Below are 19,176 nucleotides of genomic sequence, written 5' to 3'. Positions count from 1 at the left end.
CTGTGAATGATGTTACAGTTGAATAATTTGTAGTATTGCTATTGGTTTATTTTCTATGAAAGAACATTTGTGGCCCGTTATGTTTTTCTTCAATAAAATATGGAGCAAGGGTCAGTGTCATGGATCATGTCATATGTGTTTATTTATTCCTCTTGTCTAAAAGATTTTGTTTGTAAATGCTGTACTGATCCAGACCACAAGAGGGAGCAAAAAGCTGCAAAACGAGAATTGTATTTTCTGACGTTATTTTTTTATTTATTACCTGTCACATGCTTTAATGTAACACTGATCCCTACATATAACTATGATCTCTTCCTTACAGTGATCATCAGGTTTCTTGAAATGCCTATAACTCCCCCCCTAAAGCCATTTGACCTGCTCTGCCAATGTAACTGAAGACTTAAGCCTCGCTCTTGCCATCTATTCAGCCTAGTCTTGTTTTGATGACATCCTCCACTGTCAACCGGACACCAAACAAATTAGTGAGCTGTGTAAAAGTGGTGGATGGGGAATCAGCTTCTCCAGCTGTTAGAATGATTAGAAAGCTTTTGGCTGTGATTTGGGGTACTACTGTGTAGAGTACAAATTCTGACCAGATGGTTTTGTCTGTGCCACTAGTTGTACTTTTCACTGTACATTAATTTCTTTTTGCAGGTGACTATATGATAAATATCAGTGCGCAGAGTGTTCTGGATACTTTTAGGTGGCTTGGAGTACACCAGTTTTGTCTAGGAGGTCATGACAAATCGAGGTCAAGTAAAGTAGCATCAACAGCTAACCTTTGAAATACGATCGAACTCTGCCAAGCCCATCTGATAACTGTAGCATCAGTTCATTGGCTGTGGTGGACAACAGTGTCTGTTTAATCCCAGTGGAATTAGCAACACAACAAACCACACCAAAACTACAATGAATTATTTATCCAGTAATCCTATAATCTGTATTAATACGTTGCCATGTTATTCTACCTATACTACTGTATGCTTAAATCTACATGAATGCAATTTGCCAGTACTGTTGTGATTGAAAATGCTTTAATGACTTGGCCCAGTTTCCCTGATCCCATGTAGTTAGGACTTCGACGCTGTGCATTCAAGTGGGTGTCCTAGTTTCCGAGACATTCATATTTTGTGACTATCTGTGCTTTTTTTCCCCAACTCAAACTATTTATTTTGTCGCCAGTTGTCTCAGGATTGCATAGGTTCACAGAGGTGACAGTCTCTTGCTCTTGGGCATGTTGGTGAGGATCATCTAGAATGAGGGCCTAGAATGCACCTGGAAGAAAAGTGTGTCACCATGTCCTCAGTTGAGGCTGACAGGTGCTCTATTTTTTTGAGAGGGGCTGACATGCAGACTTCTGGCTGTGTTCAAATGTGTATATGGGATTATCTCATGTTTCTGTTTTAAAGACCCTGGTGAGAGAATCTAGGCTCCACTAAGCCTCATCATACACCTTCCTTGACATGGTTCCGTGAAAAGACATGGAATCAACTCATGTCCTCCAAAGCAGGGCACACAGATTACCATCCTTTTATTTTCTTGCATGCAAACTACATTTAGATCCCAGTAAGTAGCATTACCTTTTGTTTGTGACCTTTCTTGTTGTGTCCCATTGATTACTCAACTGTGTCAAACAGTGTGCTGCTCATGATATTTATCATTAATTCATGTGCCAGACTTTAATTGTTAATAGAAAATCTGCACAGCACTTCCGACACTGTCAAATTCCCTACTGAGAAGATATCCTGTATCTACCTCTTTCTTTGCACTAATGAACTTGACATTTCTTTCTTTTACAGGGACACTAGGGGAAGTTACTTTTCACACAAGTTTTTCAAAGATGTGCCTCATGAAAAGGTCAAAGGCAAGTCTCTTTTTTTCTGTTGTTGGTGATGCCTGCCAGAAAGGTCAAGGTTAGGATTTGACCTATGGGAGTATTGTGTAATTCCACCGGGCAGTGCCATGCCATTCTCCAGTGCATGTGATGTAAGAGGAAAGCTGTCTGTGGTCACAGCATGTGTTCTGTTTGCCTGGAGATTTACAGCAGCACAGGAGTAAACATGAATTCGGAACACAGCGACAAAAATAAACAACAACAGCTGGAAAAGAGATGAGTAATGACTGCTTTCATGGACGCACTAGAGAAGAGGTACTGTCATAACCTTTTTGTATTCCTCACGATGCATGTAGACAGATTTTTGGGGACAGCTGTTACATTTAGAATATAAACAAGCACGATTGAAATGTTTAGCTGTGATGAGGTGGGAAGGTTTTGCGTGCAATATTTGATTCGTACTGTAGCATGCAATAGACAGCAATAATCCTCTCCACTGAGGTTCACACAGTTATTCACAGTCACCATCTCTCACTTTCAGGGCAGTAATCTGCATGCACACAGCACCATGTTAATCGTCACATGCATCACCATGGCAATGGAGCCATAATATAAAATCAGACACTACGTGACTGAATCGAAGGACAACAAAAAGAAACCGAATGTCATGAGATGTCAATACTATTGCCAACAAGTCATTATTCATTCATTCAGAATTGCAACTACAGCCTTGGGTCAAATGTGCTATTAGCACCACGTTACGACTTGCACCCATTCAAGAGCAGAAGTGTTTGGACCAAGATAAGGATCCTTACATGGTATACATTTGAATTTAAAAAAATCCAGAATTCCCTTTCAACCGTGGGTTAACCGAGTGGGCTACACCTTCCCTTCTATCGTCACACTGCCCTCCCCTCTCGGTGCCCCCAGCGCTTCCCAGTCTGTGGTTCACTCGTCTCTGTTTACCTCTACTAATCCCTCACATAGCCGTCTTTCTCACTCTCTCTCTCTCTCTCCCTTCCCCACATTCTCTCGATTGCTGTCTCTCCTCCCCTTTCATGCTCAGAGCTAGCGGCTTGCCACAAGACCCACACTGCCTGCTACATGATCTCCTGGAAAATAGAGCTCCGTGTTTTTGTAGCTGCTTTTCGCTGCACGAGCCTTTGTAGATTGCAATCTAGGAGACAAGGAAAGATGCCTTCACGACAAACCTGACTCTAGTTATCTCCAGATGCACCCCTGTCCCCTTTCCTAGTATCTCACCCCCTGACCTTTTACCCCATCCCCTCTCCTTTACCCTTCTCCAAACCTCCCTCTCTTAATCCCCCCCAAACCTCCCCTTCACCTCGCACCCTCTTGACAATGTTCTCATGTGTACGCTGGCTTCAGCCTTTCCTTGCCTTGCTGTCCTCTACCTTGATATCTTGCGGGTACAACTGTCCATCCAGCTGCTTGTGTCCGGACCATCACACCGTGGACTGCACAGGTCAAGGGCTCACCCGTCTTCCAGACTCCATCCCTTTGGACGTGAGGAGACTCCTTCTGTCTAACAACTGGATTCCCTGGATCCCTTCTGATTTCCTGGTTCTCTACAGTGATTTGGTCTATTTGGATTTAAGGAATAACTCTTTAATGAGGCTGGAGCCTGGGACTCTGAGCACATCCTCCAGGCTGGTCTATCTGGACCTGGGGAGCAACAACTTGACTGAGATCCCCTCTGGAACATTTGGGGAGTCCCGTAGTCTGATCAAGCTACGGCTAGGGAACAATCCATATTTAAATATGGTCAGCAAGGACGCCTTCTTGGGCCTCACCTCCTTACGAGAGCTTGAGCTTGAGAGTAATGCTCTCTCTGGCCTGGACGTTGAAGTGCTGAGCCAGTTGCCTTCCTTGCGGGTGATACGACTAGAAGGGAACCCCTGGGTATGCAATTGCAACTTTGCCAAACTCTTTTTGTGGCTTCTGGAGAATCAACACAAGCTCCCAAATGGTAAGCTTCTTAAATATTACTTTCCCGATCTGCATCAATCTACATGAAATAATTATCTTTTAAATGCTTGCAGTTTGTGATGGTTCATGTGTGGAACTTTCAAAAGATCAGTAACACCCAAGGGTGAGAATCCATAAAACCTACTAGAAATCGAATTAGGCCCCGTTTACACTAGTGCGTTTTAGTTTTAAAACGGCGTTTTAGAATGAAACCGTCCACACTAGCGTTTTACCCAGCATTTCTAAACTGGCCTTCGTCCACACCATAATCCTGAAAACGCACATCACGTGACCACACAAATACTCTCGGGCAAGCGCTGCAGCATTTCTACCCAGATGAGAGCTGTGCTGGTCGGACTGCTCATCAAGCAACTCCCGCTGGATCTAATCTCACTATATTTGTTAAACGTGATATTTAATTTATCTTGTTGTCTATATCTAACGACATATTTCCCGACTTTGGTCTTTTGAATCGATTACTTGTTCACAGGTAACGTGTTTTTGCTGAGCGCAAAGATAAGTTTATAATTAATGTAACCACGTACATGCTGTATATTGACTGATCGCTTGCCTTTATTTCCTGTAATGTATAAACTTATGTGCGTTATACTTTCATAATGGCTATTATTGATTATTAAAACTGACATTTAGCAAAGTAGAGGATACGTTTCGTATTTTCATTGAAAATGAAAGGAGGCAGTGATGTTATGTAGGCTCTGTTTTATTATAAATATGCCTACAGTGAAGATGCAGCACGACTCCTCAGCATTTCTGCTGTCTGTTAAGTTGTTAATATCAAAATGAAAATAGGCAGTTTCTTAAATCATGTTTTCATTTTATTGTTGAGAAAGTGAAACAACGTAGCCAGGATGATGTGAATAAGGTTATAAAGTCCACTGTTCCCTATGAAGATTTACCGGACATTTACCGGACAAGAATGAAAACGGCCTCTCTAAAACTCTAGCGTAGTGTGGACGGATGGCGTAGCAAAACTTATCCGTTTTAAATCGAAAATGCATTAGTGTAAACAGAGCCCTAGTCGTACATGGTTGGGTTATAGATGGCTAACAGCCCATTGATCACTGACCTAGACTCAACTCATTATTGCGTTAGGCTAATAATTCAATTGGTTAATGCCTTGAAATGAAATAACACAAATTGTCTTCATTTAACCCCTTCAAATAATTTGGTATTTAGCTGAATGATGCATAAATGATGCTTTTCAATCCAAATAAGAGTCAAACACACTGTAGTAGGTGATCACTAGAATATGCAGAATATTTTGTGCATATTTCATGAATCATATGCCACACCACATGTTCCCTAATTTTTTCCTTACATCTATTCCTCTTTGTTGATGTTTATTTGAGTAATAACTAAAGGACAAAACTGAGGGAACTCTACTTTCTTCTATATCCACAGTATCTGTTAGTCATTAGGTCAGTTACCTCTGGTTCAAGGTTAAGGTCAATTTAAGATCCACATTAACACCAAATATGGATGCAGGATTCTCACTGGTCCATATAAACACTGGTTACCTTTCACACTTTGTGTCTGTTTTAAACACTAATGTAATAGTAAGCTGAATGCTACAAGTATGTGAATATAAAAATTGTATATTTATTTATACTAGGAACACGTGTGGTGGTGTGCTACACAACCATCTTTTTTTTAAATGTACTAAATGCAACATACTTTGGGAATGAATATCTTTAATTTTTACATTTACAAATCCAAACAAATGGAATGATATGAATCCTGAATTCACTTCTACCTTCCTCTGATATTATCTTTTTTGGTGTGAATCTTCCTGATTGGATTAAACTCATCATAATGGAAAGATTTGTTTAATCTTCAAAGCTGTTATTTCTGTAGCTTTCTGTTATTTAAAGATGCTTTTTGTGCATACATGTAAAAAATATGCAATGTTTTTATTTTTAGACAACCACTTATTTCCTTATAATGAAGGTGGAATAACACAGATTTTCAATCACATCAAATTAAAGCATTTGTTATTTTGATCAACGAATTAAAAAAAACTCCAAATGACATTTGAGCTTGTTATCAGACCTTTATAGAATAAAACAAATATTAATATTTTACTCAATCCCATAATAAAAATATGCAGTAAATCCAGAGAAACTGAGAATTTTGCATAGTTTAGTATTAAAATAAAATGCCTGAGACACTATAAGGATGGGAATCATGTATTATACAATTTACAGGCAACTGAAAAGATAATGAAATGACATCTGACTGTATACATTCATAATGCATTTAATTTTTGCAGATTAATACTATTAACCATGCTCATTCATTTAACATGAACCGGGTGCTTGTTTCTTGTATCTAGGAAGACACGGAAAGTTAGTTGAATTTTTAAATTGAACTTTCACTCAATCATATATATGTACCAACTATAGACCTTGCAGTATTTAATGAACAACACTTCATCTGTTTGTTTTGATTACTTACGTGATAGAAGTTGAAACAGTGGTACAATGACTTGTGTGGTACATTGAATTAATACTAAGTTAATGCTAGTGCATTGATATAATATAACTTGAATATAATATAATTTGATATAGTTATATAATACTACTTTTGATCCATAAGATAATTATATTGTTTTGGTTTAAACAACTAAAATAATAATAAAAAATCTACCAATAAAATTAAGATTTATGAAAATGTTTTAGACTGCTTATATTACATTTACACATTTGGTATGAATGTGTCTGTATGTATATATTTATTTATTTTTGTAAAATTGGCATTGCAATCACAGTGTGTAGCTACATAATGCCAGAAATTATGCCAGAAAAAAATAAACAGAATAATGCATATTATTTAAAAAAATGTATGAAGAAAACAACTCAAAACATAGGCTTTAACTTAGATAGTCCAAGAACTACTTACTTGAGCATGGATGAACATGTTACATTCATTATTCAACCCAACACTGAATCTGATACTGATGATGGCGCGATTTCAGTTGCCTGGTAATTGGATATTCCATGATTTCCATCATTATAGTATCGAGTATATTATTTTTATACTAAACAATGGGAAATTTTCAGTTTCTCTGCATTTAATGAATATTTTAGGTCTGGATTTACTGGATATTTTAGCTTTAGTAATATGTTAATATCTGTTTTATTCTCTAAAGGTCTGATAAGCTTAAATACTGTCATTTAGAGGTTGACAATTGGTCAGAACAACAAATGCTTTAATTTGTTGTGATTGAAAATTAGGGTTATTCCACCGTTCTTCTGTAGTTAAAAAGTGGTTGTCTAAAAATAAAAACATGGCTCTTTTTTAATTTATGCACAAAAAGCATTCTAAATGACATTTTATTTCAATTTTGTAAGGAAATATCATCTGTATTTTTCAGAATAAAACGACAATTACACAAAATAAAAGAATTACAGACATTTTTTATTGCAATAGCATTGTATTATGTGACAGGCACACATGATTAAAAAAAAACTCAAAGGTCAACAGACCTGGGAGGTTACCACGTCATATTACCTCATATCACAAATAAGCCACGATTTTACCTCAAACATACAGCAAACGTACGTCTATCAGTCAATCTTATGCAATCCAATGCAATTCATGAACTGAACAAAGAGAAACCTAATGAGATTCATGCATCCAGCTGTATTACACAACAAAGGCTTTAATTCGTTTCACCGTGGCGAACATAAGAACACGGCAGCGTCTTCCTCTCGTTACACATATTTGGCGACAGCAGGCAAGACGACACTAGTCGGCTGACTGAGCTTGTGGCCGCTGTGAGATTTTTCTAAATGAGCAAAAGCATGTGTGCGTGTGTTGCTGATTTGTTCTCTTGGCTCGGAGGGATCCCTGACGCTCGAAAACATTAGATAGGCAAACGGCCACGTGACAGGCAGACTCGACAAAGAAAGCTGAGGTCACTGAATCCCCTGGATGAGGAAAACCCCTTCTGGATGGAGTGACTCATGCACATTTACCGCCTCACACGGTTGATGATGATGTCAACTGACTTTGACCAATGACATGAACAAACATGGTGGCGTCGTGTTGAGCCATGAATATTGTATATCAAAGAGATTGGCGTTTCTCTTTTGTCTTAGCATTTCCTCCAAACAGTGATGCAGAAACACAAGGGGTTTTTGAGTGTGAATGTACTTTAATTAGAGAGGAGAGAAGTAGGAGAGAGATGGGGCTCTGTTGTGTCTGTCTGTCAGCGTGGCTGTATTACGCAGGCGATGTTCCGCTTTAAATCTGTCATCTGGTGGCCGCTGATCACACGGCTAAAAGGAGATTAAACCTCCCTCTGTGAAAATCAAAATACAAACCAACGAGGGAAATTTCACAAATGTTTCCTATAAAGAGAGAGAGAAAGAGAGAATGGGGAGGGAAATGAAATTGGAAGGCGTCCCATCTCGCATCTTATCCTGCTGTTATGTAATGGGAGGTTTCTGAGTCAGAGCTGCAGCTTGGTGTTATTGCTGGATGCAAAATGTTTAAATGATGCTATTTTCATGTTATTGCATGGTAGTAGGGTGTATTTCTGAGTACTGATACATCATGAAACAATATATTTATTGTTTTATATTTATCTCCCTAGCTTAGAAGTCAAAATTGCTTGCAATGCGATGACGTTATACTGTATATTTGAGTAATACCACATGAGTAGCAGACAATGCGATATAGCTGTATATTGGCAATAATAGGAGACGTGCTTTGGCTTGAGTCCCTAAGTACTCCACCAGTGACGATATACAGCCATATAACACTGCTACAAGTGTGATATTGCATTATACAACAGTTTAAATGGCATAATCGTGTGTATGAAAAAACACAAAAAGTCTCAAAAATGATTTTGTACAAGAAACTACTTTCTTCCGCCATTCATGCACATCTGCAGCTGACTGTCAGAACAGCAGAAACTGTTGCAGATTCACAAACATCACTTTAGAGCAGGCCCGGATTGGCTAATCGGGAGAACCGGGAGAATTCCCGGTGGGCCGGTCCGTTTTTTGGCCACGAGGGCCGGTGTCCCTAGATGCTTGCACTCTCAGCAGTAGCACTTTTTTAATTTTTTTATTTATTTGACCATAGCCTCACTCTTTTAATTCATTATTTTGCCGCAGCTCTGCTCTTTTTATTTATTTTCTCGCAGCCCCATAAACAAAATGCAGCCTGCAGATTATTAATGATGTAACTATCATCATTCAACTCTAAACAGCGGCACCTTAGTGAATGTAAGAATTCGAATAATTAATATTGATTAATAATACACCTGCTCAATGAAAATCAGATGATTCACTACATTAATAAATCTGACATAACTTGATCAGAAATCTAAAAAGGAGAGAAAAAGATTAAGCCATCAATAAAAGTCTTGCAGCTCATAATGCAATATTTGTTTTTTTATTCCAGCCACATTAGCGTAACAGCGCCACTGTGGTCCAGTGGTCAGCATGTTAAATTATGACACGGCCGACCCGTGTTTGAACCTCATCTGAAATTTTTTTTTGCCATTTTTTATGTAATACTGTATATAATACATATAATACTGTTAGGGTTGTTGAAAATTTGAAGTTCTAAAGCAGCTGTTTTCTTGAAAAAAGATGTGATAGTGTCCTTAGAAACTGAATTGGAAATGACCTTATTTTAAGAGATGGACCGGTCTAAGGCTTGAAACTCCAGGGCTGAAAAGGAGTCCCACTCCGGCCCTGCTTTAGAGTTAGTATATGAATGATTCTCTAGCTTAATGTCTAAAATGATGACAAAATAGGTGATTTTGCTTACATTTTAAGATTATAAGGCTGAACGGCATGAAATGCCATCAGTCTACAGAGATTTCCTAGTATTTCGCTGTTGCAATCGGTCCAAAGCAAAGCAAACTGTGGTGTAAATACAGCACTACAAAATACAAAAGAAAGATCGACTTAGAATGTCACTTACCTGTTCTATAATGATTTGTTCAGCTGTAGTTTGAAACTTACCCTGAGAAAACGCTGACTTTCCGATGAGATGTTAAACCAAGGTCCTGACTCTCTGTGGTCGTTAAAAATCCCAGGATGTCCTTCAAAAAAAAAAAAAAATAGGGGTTTCACCCCGGCATCCTTTCTAAATTTGCCCACTGGCCTCTGTCCATCATGGCCTCCTAATCCTCCCCATATCATTATTGGCTTCATCACTCTGTCTCCTCTCCACCAATCAGCTGGTGTGTGGTGTGCGGTCTGAACACTGGCGGTAGATGAGGAGATTCCCCTCTCATTGTGCAAAGCACTTTGATTGCCCAGAAAAGCTTTGTTGCGAAACGTCAACCATCATTTTTTTTTTGTTTTGCTCAATATGATGCCATGAATCTACAAAATTATAAATATTTTAAAAATAGGCACTATCCTTATAAATAAACTGCGTAGTTGCAATCTAAACAACTACTTTCTTGCCTAAAGCCCCAAAAGTACATTGTTGTCCAAAAGATGCAATATTTGTTAAACTCTAGTGAGCTTATTCCTTTGCTTGTCATGTGGGCAGAGTAATACACAAGGGCGAAGAGGCTGTATAAGTGCTGTTATTGCAGAATATCATCTATCAGCCAATTAGATTTGAAAACCACATATACCATTGCCAAAAAATGTAGTGCAAGTAGAGTAAAAGTAAATACTACTACTAAATACTACTCAAAGTATGAGTAAAAAGTAGCCCTTTTAAAAGTATTCCAGTAGTGAATATAGTGAGTACACTGAAAAATATCCCACTTTATACACTACAAATTAAAAATGTATTTTCTTTGAAGGGTGTTCCGGTGTAAGTTAAATGACAGTATTTGCCATTCATGCACTATAAATTTTAAATGTGAGATGAGTTTATGATAAGCCGACAGAAAGCATGTTAATTTATTTATATGCAGAGTAAAACCAGTGTAACTTAAATGCAAAAATCTGGCACTGAAGATATAATAATTCTTAGGTTTTGCACTTTAAATCCTGAAGCTATGCGGGTCCATCAGGTGATGCCACGAGCCAAGCTCGGCACTGACAGAATACATGCAATTTATGTAATTATGTGTTTGAAAACGTTACATTCTGTAGTGCATTTAGTTATTATTTAGGGTCATTTTGTGATTGTAGTCATCATACAGTAGGCATCATTCATCTACTTATCATTGACAGGCTGTCTAAACAGTCATTGTGTGAAAAAATTGTAATTTTTTTTATGCTTCCACATTTGAAATGTTCGCTATTTTTATAAAGTGTCCATGAATTAAGGTCAGACTTGTGGAATTTTCTATGTGTGATTGGATTGGAAAGGAATCACTGGACTGAATAATACTTATCCAATTACTGTAAACAAGAAAAAATAAACTAAGTAATGACTGCAGGATGAAGGAAAATACTGCAAGAAAAATACAGATACAAGATTCAAACTTAAAGTAAAAGTACACGTTTTAAACATTACTCAATCACAGTAATTTGAGGATTTGTAATTTGTTAAGTCACACTACTGCTAGTAGGAAACAGAAACAACATGCAATATTTAAAATGTAAGAAAAATTTTATTCCACCATAATGTAAACATAATTTAGTCAGTCAAAATCCTGTAGTTTAAAAACTATAACACTATTGTCATAATTCTTACATTAGGCACACTATGGCTACAATATGATACAAGATGTTTAACACAGAATCCTTTTTAGACCCTAGAGAGTTTTGTTGTGGCTGGGTTTTCATTTTTTTAACCTAGTCTCAAACAGACGTGTCAAATCTCATGAGTATTCAGTGCAAACCAGGAAAACAGACTCATTCAAAGTGTAACTCGATCATCAGAAAAGCACTTATGTGTAATGGCCCTGAGTGCTATTACACATGTTCTGGTTCTGTACTGTATATAGCCTTGAGGTTTTTATGAGGGTTAATACAGTCTGCTTGCTCATTTATTATACTTTGATGCTAGATATGTGAGCATCAAATGGCATTTAAAAAGATGAACTCAATTCAATGAGAAACATGAACTCAATTAAAAATGTGTAAAATGAAAAATCAATTGAATTGTATCAACTGAATTAACAGTAGATTAGCATTCAGAGGTTTAGACTAGTTAGGTATTGGAGAATGTAATTTGTTCTTGTGATGGCCACTTTTCATATCTTTCTGATTTGCTTAAAGAAACATTTCTTAACCGCTTAACCATTTCCGTCCGCTACGCCACTGGTCAACAAATGGGTGAAATCAAGTCAACATACTTATTCTGACCTGTACTTGTTAAAAAAAAAATTATTTTAGTTGTTCTGTTTGACTGTCTTTTTGGGAAGGCCAGTGAGGAGTCCATTACAGTAATCCACTCTGCTGGTGATAAAAACATGAACAAGTCCTCACTGGAAACAAAGCATCTAATTCTTGCAATGTTTTTAAGATGATATTATGTTGATTTACTTATTATTTTGATTTGACTACTGAAACTCATTTCTGAATCCATAATAACACCAAGACCACTCATGTGGAATGTTTCAAATAAAAACTGTTAGTAAAAATTAAATGTCCACAAATGGGTGAAATGAAGTCAACATACTTATTCTGACCTGTACTTGTTAAAATATATAAAAGATTAAGTGATCATACTAAAATTTTTACAAATATTTTGAAATTTAACATTTTTTAGGGGGAGGCGAAAAGGTCTTAGAAAATATTGATTAATTTTGGTTTGTGTCATCTGTAAATCAATATTTATACAGTATAAATGCATTGTAGACATTGTGTGCATTTTGTGTGTGTGTATGTTCGGAAAAATTACATTTAAACTGGACCTTTTTTAATTTCCTGAAATAAAAAAAAACAGTAAAGCTACTTCACTTTTATTGTTTTGATGCTTGAAAATCCCTTTTGCTCTTAATACATTAATTCAATCCATACCTTTTATGCAGCTCGGCCTCAATCTATCATCATATGATGTGTGATATGCTGATTAGTAAAGGTGTTGAGACTTCTAAAATGACAGAATATGAAATCAAACTCAGATAATGTGCATGAATTTGTGCAACCGAGTCTGCTTGTGACAGTAAGGAACTGACATGTGAGCTGGTTCGGAAACTCATACAAGGCTGGTAACTGAACACTGGTCATTAGAGACTAAACTGAATGTTCCACGGACACTTCATTAAAAGATTCATCGTGTCCATTCAAAGCTGTCATATAATGAAAATCACTTTTTTTCATTATAAATATTTTTCAGATACTGTAATCATTCAGAACAATCCCTAGTCCAAAAATGTCTTTGTACTTTGTATTTCCGCCTTGATGTTTCTATAAAAATGTCTAAAAACTGCTATGTGATATTTTTAACAGTAAACAAGCTAAAATTACACACAGAACATCACTTTCATAAGCTTTCGACCTCAAAAAATGTTCATTTAAGGACAAAAGCAAGAACTACTGTTACACCTGCTGGAATAAAATGTAATCGGCGACAGGAAACATTTATTATTTTCAATCATGCTTAGAAAAAGGATTATTTCACCACCCTATGTGAACCTGAGAGGAGGAGATATATAGAGAAACTAAACTGTATTGGTTTATGTCAGGTCTTTCCTATTGCTTCACTCCTTTATTCACTCCTTTTTGATTTGCTATCACCCAAACCACTAAACACCATTACCTTTTTAAAGAAGCAGCTTTTCAGCTATGACTTAATTACCTCACACTTTTATGTAAAGTTAAAGAACAAACTATCATTTTGTACAAAATCATGCCATATTGTATTTTGATTCAAGCTTGTTTGAGGAATTTGAAATCACTGGCCAAAGTGAATTTTCTAAAAATGTTTACTTCGATAAACACTTTAATACACTACCATTCATTGATGGTGATTATTTAATAGCTGCATTAGGTGTGTAGCTTTGTAAATCTTTTCTAGTTATTTAGTTCAATCCACAGATGTCTGATATTTTTTTGTTTGATACAAGTGGCTTGATTTAAACTGTACCTATTTGAATCTACTAGTGCTTTATACAGTACAAACTGTAAATCTGACATGACTTCACTGCAGTGCCAAATTGCAGAGCTTGTGCAAACATCCACATCATTATCATTATACTACTTGTATGTTTACTTTGTTATTGTGATTAAATGTGTAGTGCATTATTTGCATGTACATATCACTGTAAACTCTGCCCTCAGCACTAGTGTAACCCTGATGTGCCACATGCCCTTTAATAGCAAACAAGATGTTTACAGCTTGATTACATAATTGCTTTGTTTAGAATGAGGAGGATGTTTTAAGCTGTTAACCTTTCTGGATGACTTGCCTAATTACCCCAACTTCCCTAATTAAACTAATTAACCTAGTTAAGCATTTAAATTGCACTTTAAGCTGAATACTAGTAAAATTATATAGTAAAATATTGTGTACTGTCATCATGGTAATGATAAATAAAATCCGTTATTAGAAGTTAGTTATTAAAACTATAATGTTTAGAAATGTGTTGAAAAAATCCTCATTCTGTTAAATATACAGGGGGATAATAATTCATGTGGGCTAGTAATCCTGTCTTCTACTGTGTAGATACCATACTTACATATATATATATATTTATTTTTAATTTAGAGTATTAGAGTCATTAGACTAGTCAACGCAATATTGTAAAGACATTTTCATTTTAAAAAGCATTTAGTTACTTAAGTAAACCTGTTGTCCACTGTTAAGTTGACTTATCTAAGACAAGGGTTCACTCTCTTTTAAAGTAAAGTAAGCTAATTGCTTTAAAAGCAATGTGTTTACTCGTTTGAGCAAACTAATCACTCACTTTTTTTAAGTAAAGTCAACTAATCACTTTATTACAGTGTTCCTGGATTAGCGTTCCTGTTCAAAAACTTTGTCTTGGCATCATCCTTACCCTTAACCCTAACGGTTAGGCTTAACCTCCTAAATCAGAGGGAAGTAATAGGTGAATAATAATGGTCTATAAGCTCCTAACCCTTATTTAAAACCTAAAATTTCACTGAACTATAATCATATCCCTCAAATCTGATTGGCTATAGCTGCAGGATGGGTTTACTCATTTTAGTAAGCTTATCACTTTAAAGCAAGTTTTACTGACTTTTTAAAGCAATCTGATATTTTTTACAGTGTTCCTGGATTAGCATTCCTGTTCACAAACTTTACTTGGAATCATATCTACCCTTAACCCTAATCTCTTAAATCAGAGGGAAATAATAGGTGATTGATAATAACATATAAACTCCTATTCCTTATTTAAAACCTAAAATCCCACTGAACTACAAAAACATATCCCTTCAATCTAATTGCCTGTTGCTCCAGGATAAACAAAGATATTGATCCAGGAACTAGTTCTACTGTACTAGGTGTAATCTGGTTAAGAATAAGTTGATGTGGGAATGTAATATTTTTTCTTCTGCAGAAGGTTGTTGTTTTTTTTAGCTAGAATAAAAGCAGTTTTAAATGTTTAAAAACATTTTGAGGTCAATACTTTTTGCTTCCTTAAGCAATATATTTTCTTCGATTGTCTCCAGAACAAACCATCATTGTACAATGACTTTCCTATTTAACATAACTTGCCTAATTAACATAGTTAGGCCTTTAAATTGCACTTTAAGCTGAATACTAATATCTATAAACAAATTCCTCAAATCAGATTGGCTGTTGCTCCAGGATGAACAAAGATATTGACCCAGGAACTTGTTTTACTGTATACTTGGTGAAATTTGGGAAAGAATAAGTTGATAGAATAACAAGTTACTTAAAAGAAAATCTACAGAGCGACCATCAAACTAAAGTGTTGCAAGATACTTATAGTCAACGGAATGTCAAAAAAGTGTGTTTGTTTTTCTCTTTTTTCAGGGTTGGAGGGTATGGAGTGCTCTCTTCCCGTGGATGGGCAGCAGGTGTCCCTTAGCGATCTTTCTGAGGACAGTTTTCGGGAGTGCCAGGGATTGCTGACTCTCACTGATTATCTCATAGTGATTTTTTCTGGGATTTGTATTTCAGTGGCAGCCATTATCGCCAGTTTCTTTCTGGCTTCCACCATCCACTGTTTCCAGCGGCTCAAATCCAAAAGGACAGATGAAGAGGAGGCAGAGGACTGAGGGCGGACACAATGGAAGTTACAAATTTCCCATAATGCACCGTTCATTGGAAGCCAAGGGTTGGGATAAAGAGGTGAACAACTTTATTACCATGACTAAAGAGCCCGGAATTAGGCCCCTGTGCAACTATTCAGATTTAAAACCTTCTCTGTGAAGCATCATGTGGTTTTTTTTATACTTGAACATCAATGATTGAATTGAGCCTTAAGACTAAAACTGTTCCTAAAAATGCAGTTGATGAAACCACTGTCCCCTGTATTCAGCATTATATTTTGACATCAATTAGCAACAATGGTCTTTTTATGGAAATGAGTTAATTAGTATTTTCTACATGATTTATTTTTTGGTATTGTGTACATGAATCTTGCTCCGTTGTAGTAAGGTTTAGCTAATTGCACTTTAAAGTATACAGATGAAGTATTGCACACAATCCCAGTGAGCCATAATGTAAGCCAGTTTTTCATATACCGCAATGGCACTTATCACCAAAGAACTAACATGAGCATATTTGTGACATACGTGTTTCTCAAGAAGGGTTCAGGCGCCAGTCAATTAGATTATATTATAAATATATGTGTTGTTGTTGTTGGTGACCTACGATGACATGCAGACTTTTTCTATAGAAACCTAACTGTAGATGAAGATGGGTTGCAGTTATAGTGAATACTCACACAAGGTATTTCAAAGGTTGAATTAAAAGGGAACGTTTTGTCCGTTTTATGTCAACTCTGTCTCATTAAATTCTTTCCTTTTTTATTTTATGAAATGACTAAATAATAAACATTGACGCCAAATTGTTTGAAATTATTTAGTAATGCCTTGATCATTATATATATATATATATATATATATATATATATATATATATATATATATATATATATATATATATATATATATATATATATATATATATATATATATATTCATATTCTTTGCAGACATGTAGGCTTTTTACATTGCGCACAAGTTTGTCCACTTTTAAACTTTTTGAATGCTTTATCTTTAAAGGGGTGGTCCAGAGTATATTTTCAAGGCTTGGTTGTGTTTATAAGATGCAAAGCAATGTGTGCTCAAGCTTTATTTATAGAAAATCTTGTTATATTTTGAATATATCTTACTTTTAATTATCTACAGCTAGTCAGCTAACATGAAAATGACTGTCATATTTCCTAGTTCCTCCAAAACCCTCAAGAGGCTGTGATTGGTCAGCTAACATAATGTGCTTTGAATTACGAATCAACATCACATCACCAGGAAAATTGTCACACCTCTACAAGCATGCGCTTTGTCTCTGCTTTCTAAATACTTTCAGTTAGAGTCACTGTTAGCTGTTTCAGTTTGAGCCTGAATCAGACAGAAAATGAGGACACAGCTAAACTTCATGCCTTCTGTAACGTTTGTGGATTTTCGATGATGAACACCGTAATAGCGGATCCAAATGCAGCATTTATTCAGCAGGATTGTCATACAGGTAGAGATCATAACAGGTTGCAAAACAGTACAATAAGGGTTATCCAAAATCGTAGTCAAGCAGGCAAAGGGTCAGGCTATGCAACTAAGAATCAATACATGGAAGAACAAAGGCGAGGCTCGGAACACGGAAGATTAGACAGGAAATACTCAGACATGAAAACATTACAATATAGCAAGGCTAAGTGCCCAGGTGTCTTTACTTGCAGCTTAAATAGTATGTGTTATCAGTCCTTGACAATCCTCCACTGGTGTGTGTGCAATCAGTCAGGTAAGGAACATGTGTGTGTGAGCGGAGTGCATGTATGGAGTTGTAGTCCATGAAATGGTGAATCTGTAGTCCATTAGCGCTTGTGAGTGTTTTCCAGAGATCTATGGTGTTTTAGATCGCTGGTGATCGTGACACCTGCTCTCTAAAATAAGATCTGACAAGTGTCTTTCACCTATATTTGGAATAAGCATGATTAAGTAATACGAAATGTTCAAATATCTTTTGCGAATTTGTTATTTGAGTTGTAGAACGTACAGACAGTGGCCACATTGAGAGACACTGCAGTGCTTGTAAAGATTGAAGTACTTCTGTCTGTGTCATGTTATTTGGAAGTGTAAATACAGAAACTCAAGAGGTTCTATGAAAATAGGAGCATTTGGACGTCATTTTAGCTTTCTCTGCCATAACGTTACAGCACCTCAGGCCACACCCCTTTGCTATGGGAGGTGTATGCACAAGATGAATGCGTGTAACCTGAAGTGTTTGTGATCTCACCAACCCGGATCTATTGTTTGTTGTCCCCAAACTTCGATTGCTGTAGGCCAGGGACGTCCAACTCAATTCCTGGAGGGCCACAGCCCTGCACAGTTTAGTTCAAACCCTAATTAAACACACCTGATCAAAGTAATTGAGTTCTTCAGGCGTGTTTGAAACCTACAGGTAAGTGTGCTGGAGCAAGGTAGGAACTAAACTGTGCAGGGCTGCGGCCCTCCAGGAATTAAGTTGGACATCCCTGCTGTAGGCTTTGCAAAGCTAACACTGTAAAAGCCAATGTCTCCCTTTGCATTGAACTTTGAGCATAATCCTTTCAAAGATGCGGTTGATGTTCACACAGCTACATTACACAACAACTAAAGTTTAAAATCCTGATATAGAATGTAGTAGATGTAGTAATTAGTGAACCACCCCTTTAATTATATTATATTATATTATATTATATTATATTATATTATATTATATTATATTATATTATATTATATTATATTTTTAAAAAAACTGTTCACATTGTTTTAGGCAATGCTTTCTGTCAGCGTCTTGTGAAAATAACATCAAGTTCCTGCAGGTGCAAGCAATGACATGCTGTATCACTCCTTATTTCCTTTGACCCGGAAAGCCCTGAAAGCTCTCAAAGTGCAAAACAAACAATAGAGCAAATGCGCTGCTTTTATATAATCTCATTTGGCTTCTGCTGCACATAGATTTTCATCTTTTTAGGTTGATGTTGGAGGATGTTTTTGTTTCAATGAAAGCTAAAATCAAGCTTACGATATATACGCTGTGGATGAGAGATATCTATGACTGAGCAACAGTGACGTTTGAGTTTTACTCGGGCTGAGTAATTAAACCGACGACAAGGACTCTCTCAGAGGACGGCAGGCACACTAGGCTTATTCCTGCTCGTTTTGCCCACTCATTTTCTAGGCGAAAAGTTGAATGAGACAGAGAAAAGGATTTGTTGAAATGAGGCTACGGTCCTCCAGCATCCAGATCTGGTTGTTGCTATG

General features: G+C 36.6%; 1 protein-coding gene across 1 annotated transcript; it reads left to right on the top strand.

Annotated features, from left to right (window-relative positions):
- The first annotated feature begins 1,986 nt into the window (after positions 1–1,986).
- lrrc38a (leucine rich repeat containing 38a) lies at positions 1,987–16,731 on the top strand. The gene is made up of 3 exons (XM_087307127.1): positions 1,987–2,149; positions 2,376–3,824; positions 15,683–16,731. Exons 2-3 carry the CDS (start codon positions 3,197–3,199, stop codon positions 15,925–15,927), a joined length of 873 nt encoding a protein of 290 aa, XP_087163253.1. The 5' UTR covers positions 1,987–2,149; positions 2,376–3,196; the 3' UTR covers positions 15,928–16,731.
- Positions 16,732–19,176: the final 2,445 nt, after the last annotated feature.

The sequence above is a fragment of the Danio rerio genome, chromosome 23 (assembly GCF_052040795.2).
Source record: "Danio rerio strain M-AB ecotype USA chromosome 23, GRCz13ab, whole genome shotgun sequence".
In the NCBI taxonomy this organism is placed as follows: Eukaryota; Metazoa; Chordata; class Actinopteri; order Cypriniformes; family Danionidae; genus Danio; species Danio rerio.
Note: the sequence above shows the minus strand (reverse complement) of the source record. Positions and strands in the feature narration are given on the sequence as shown.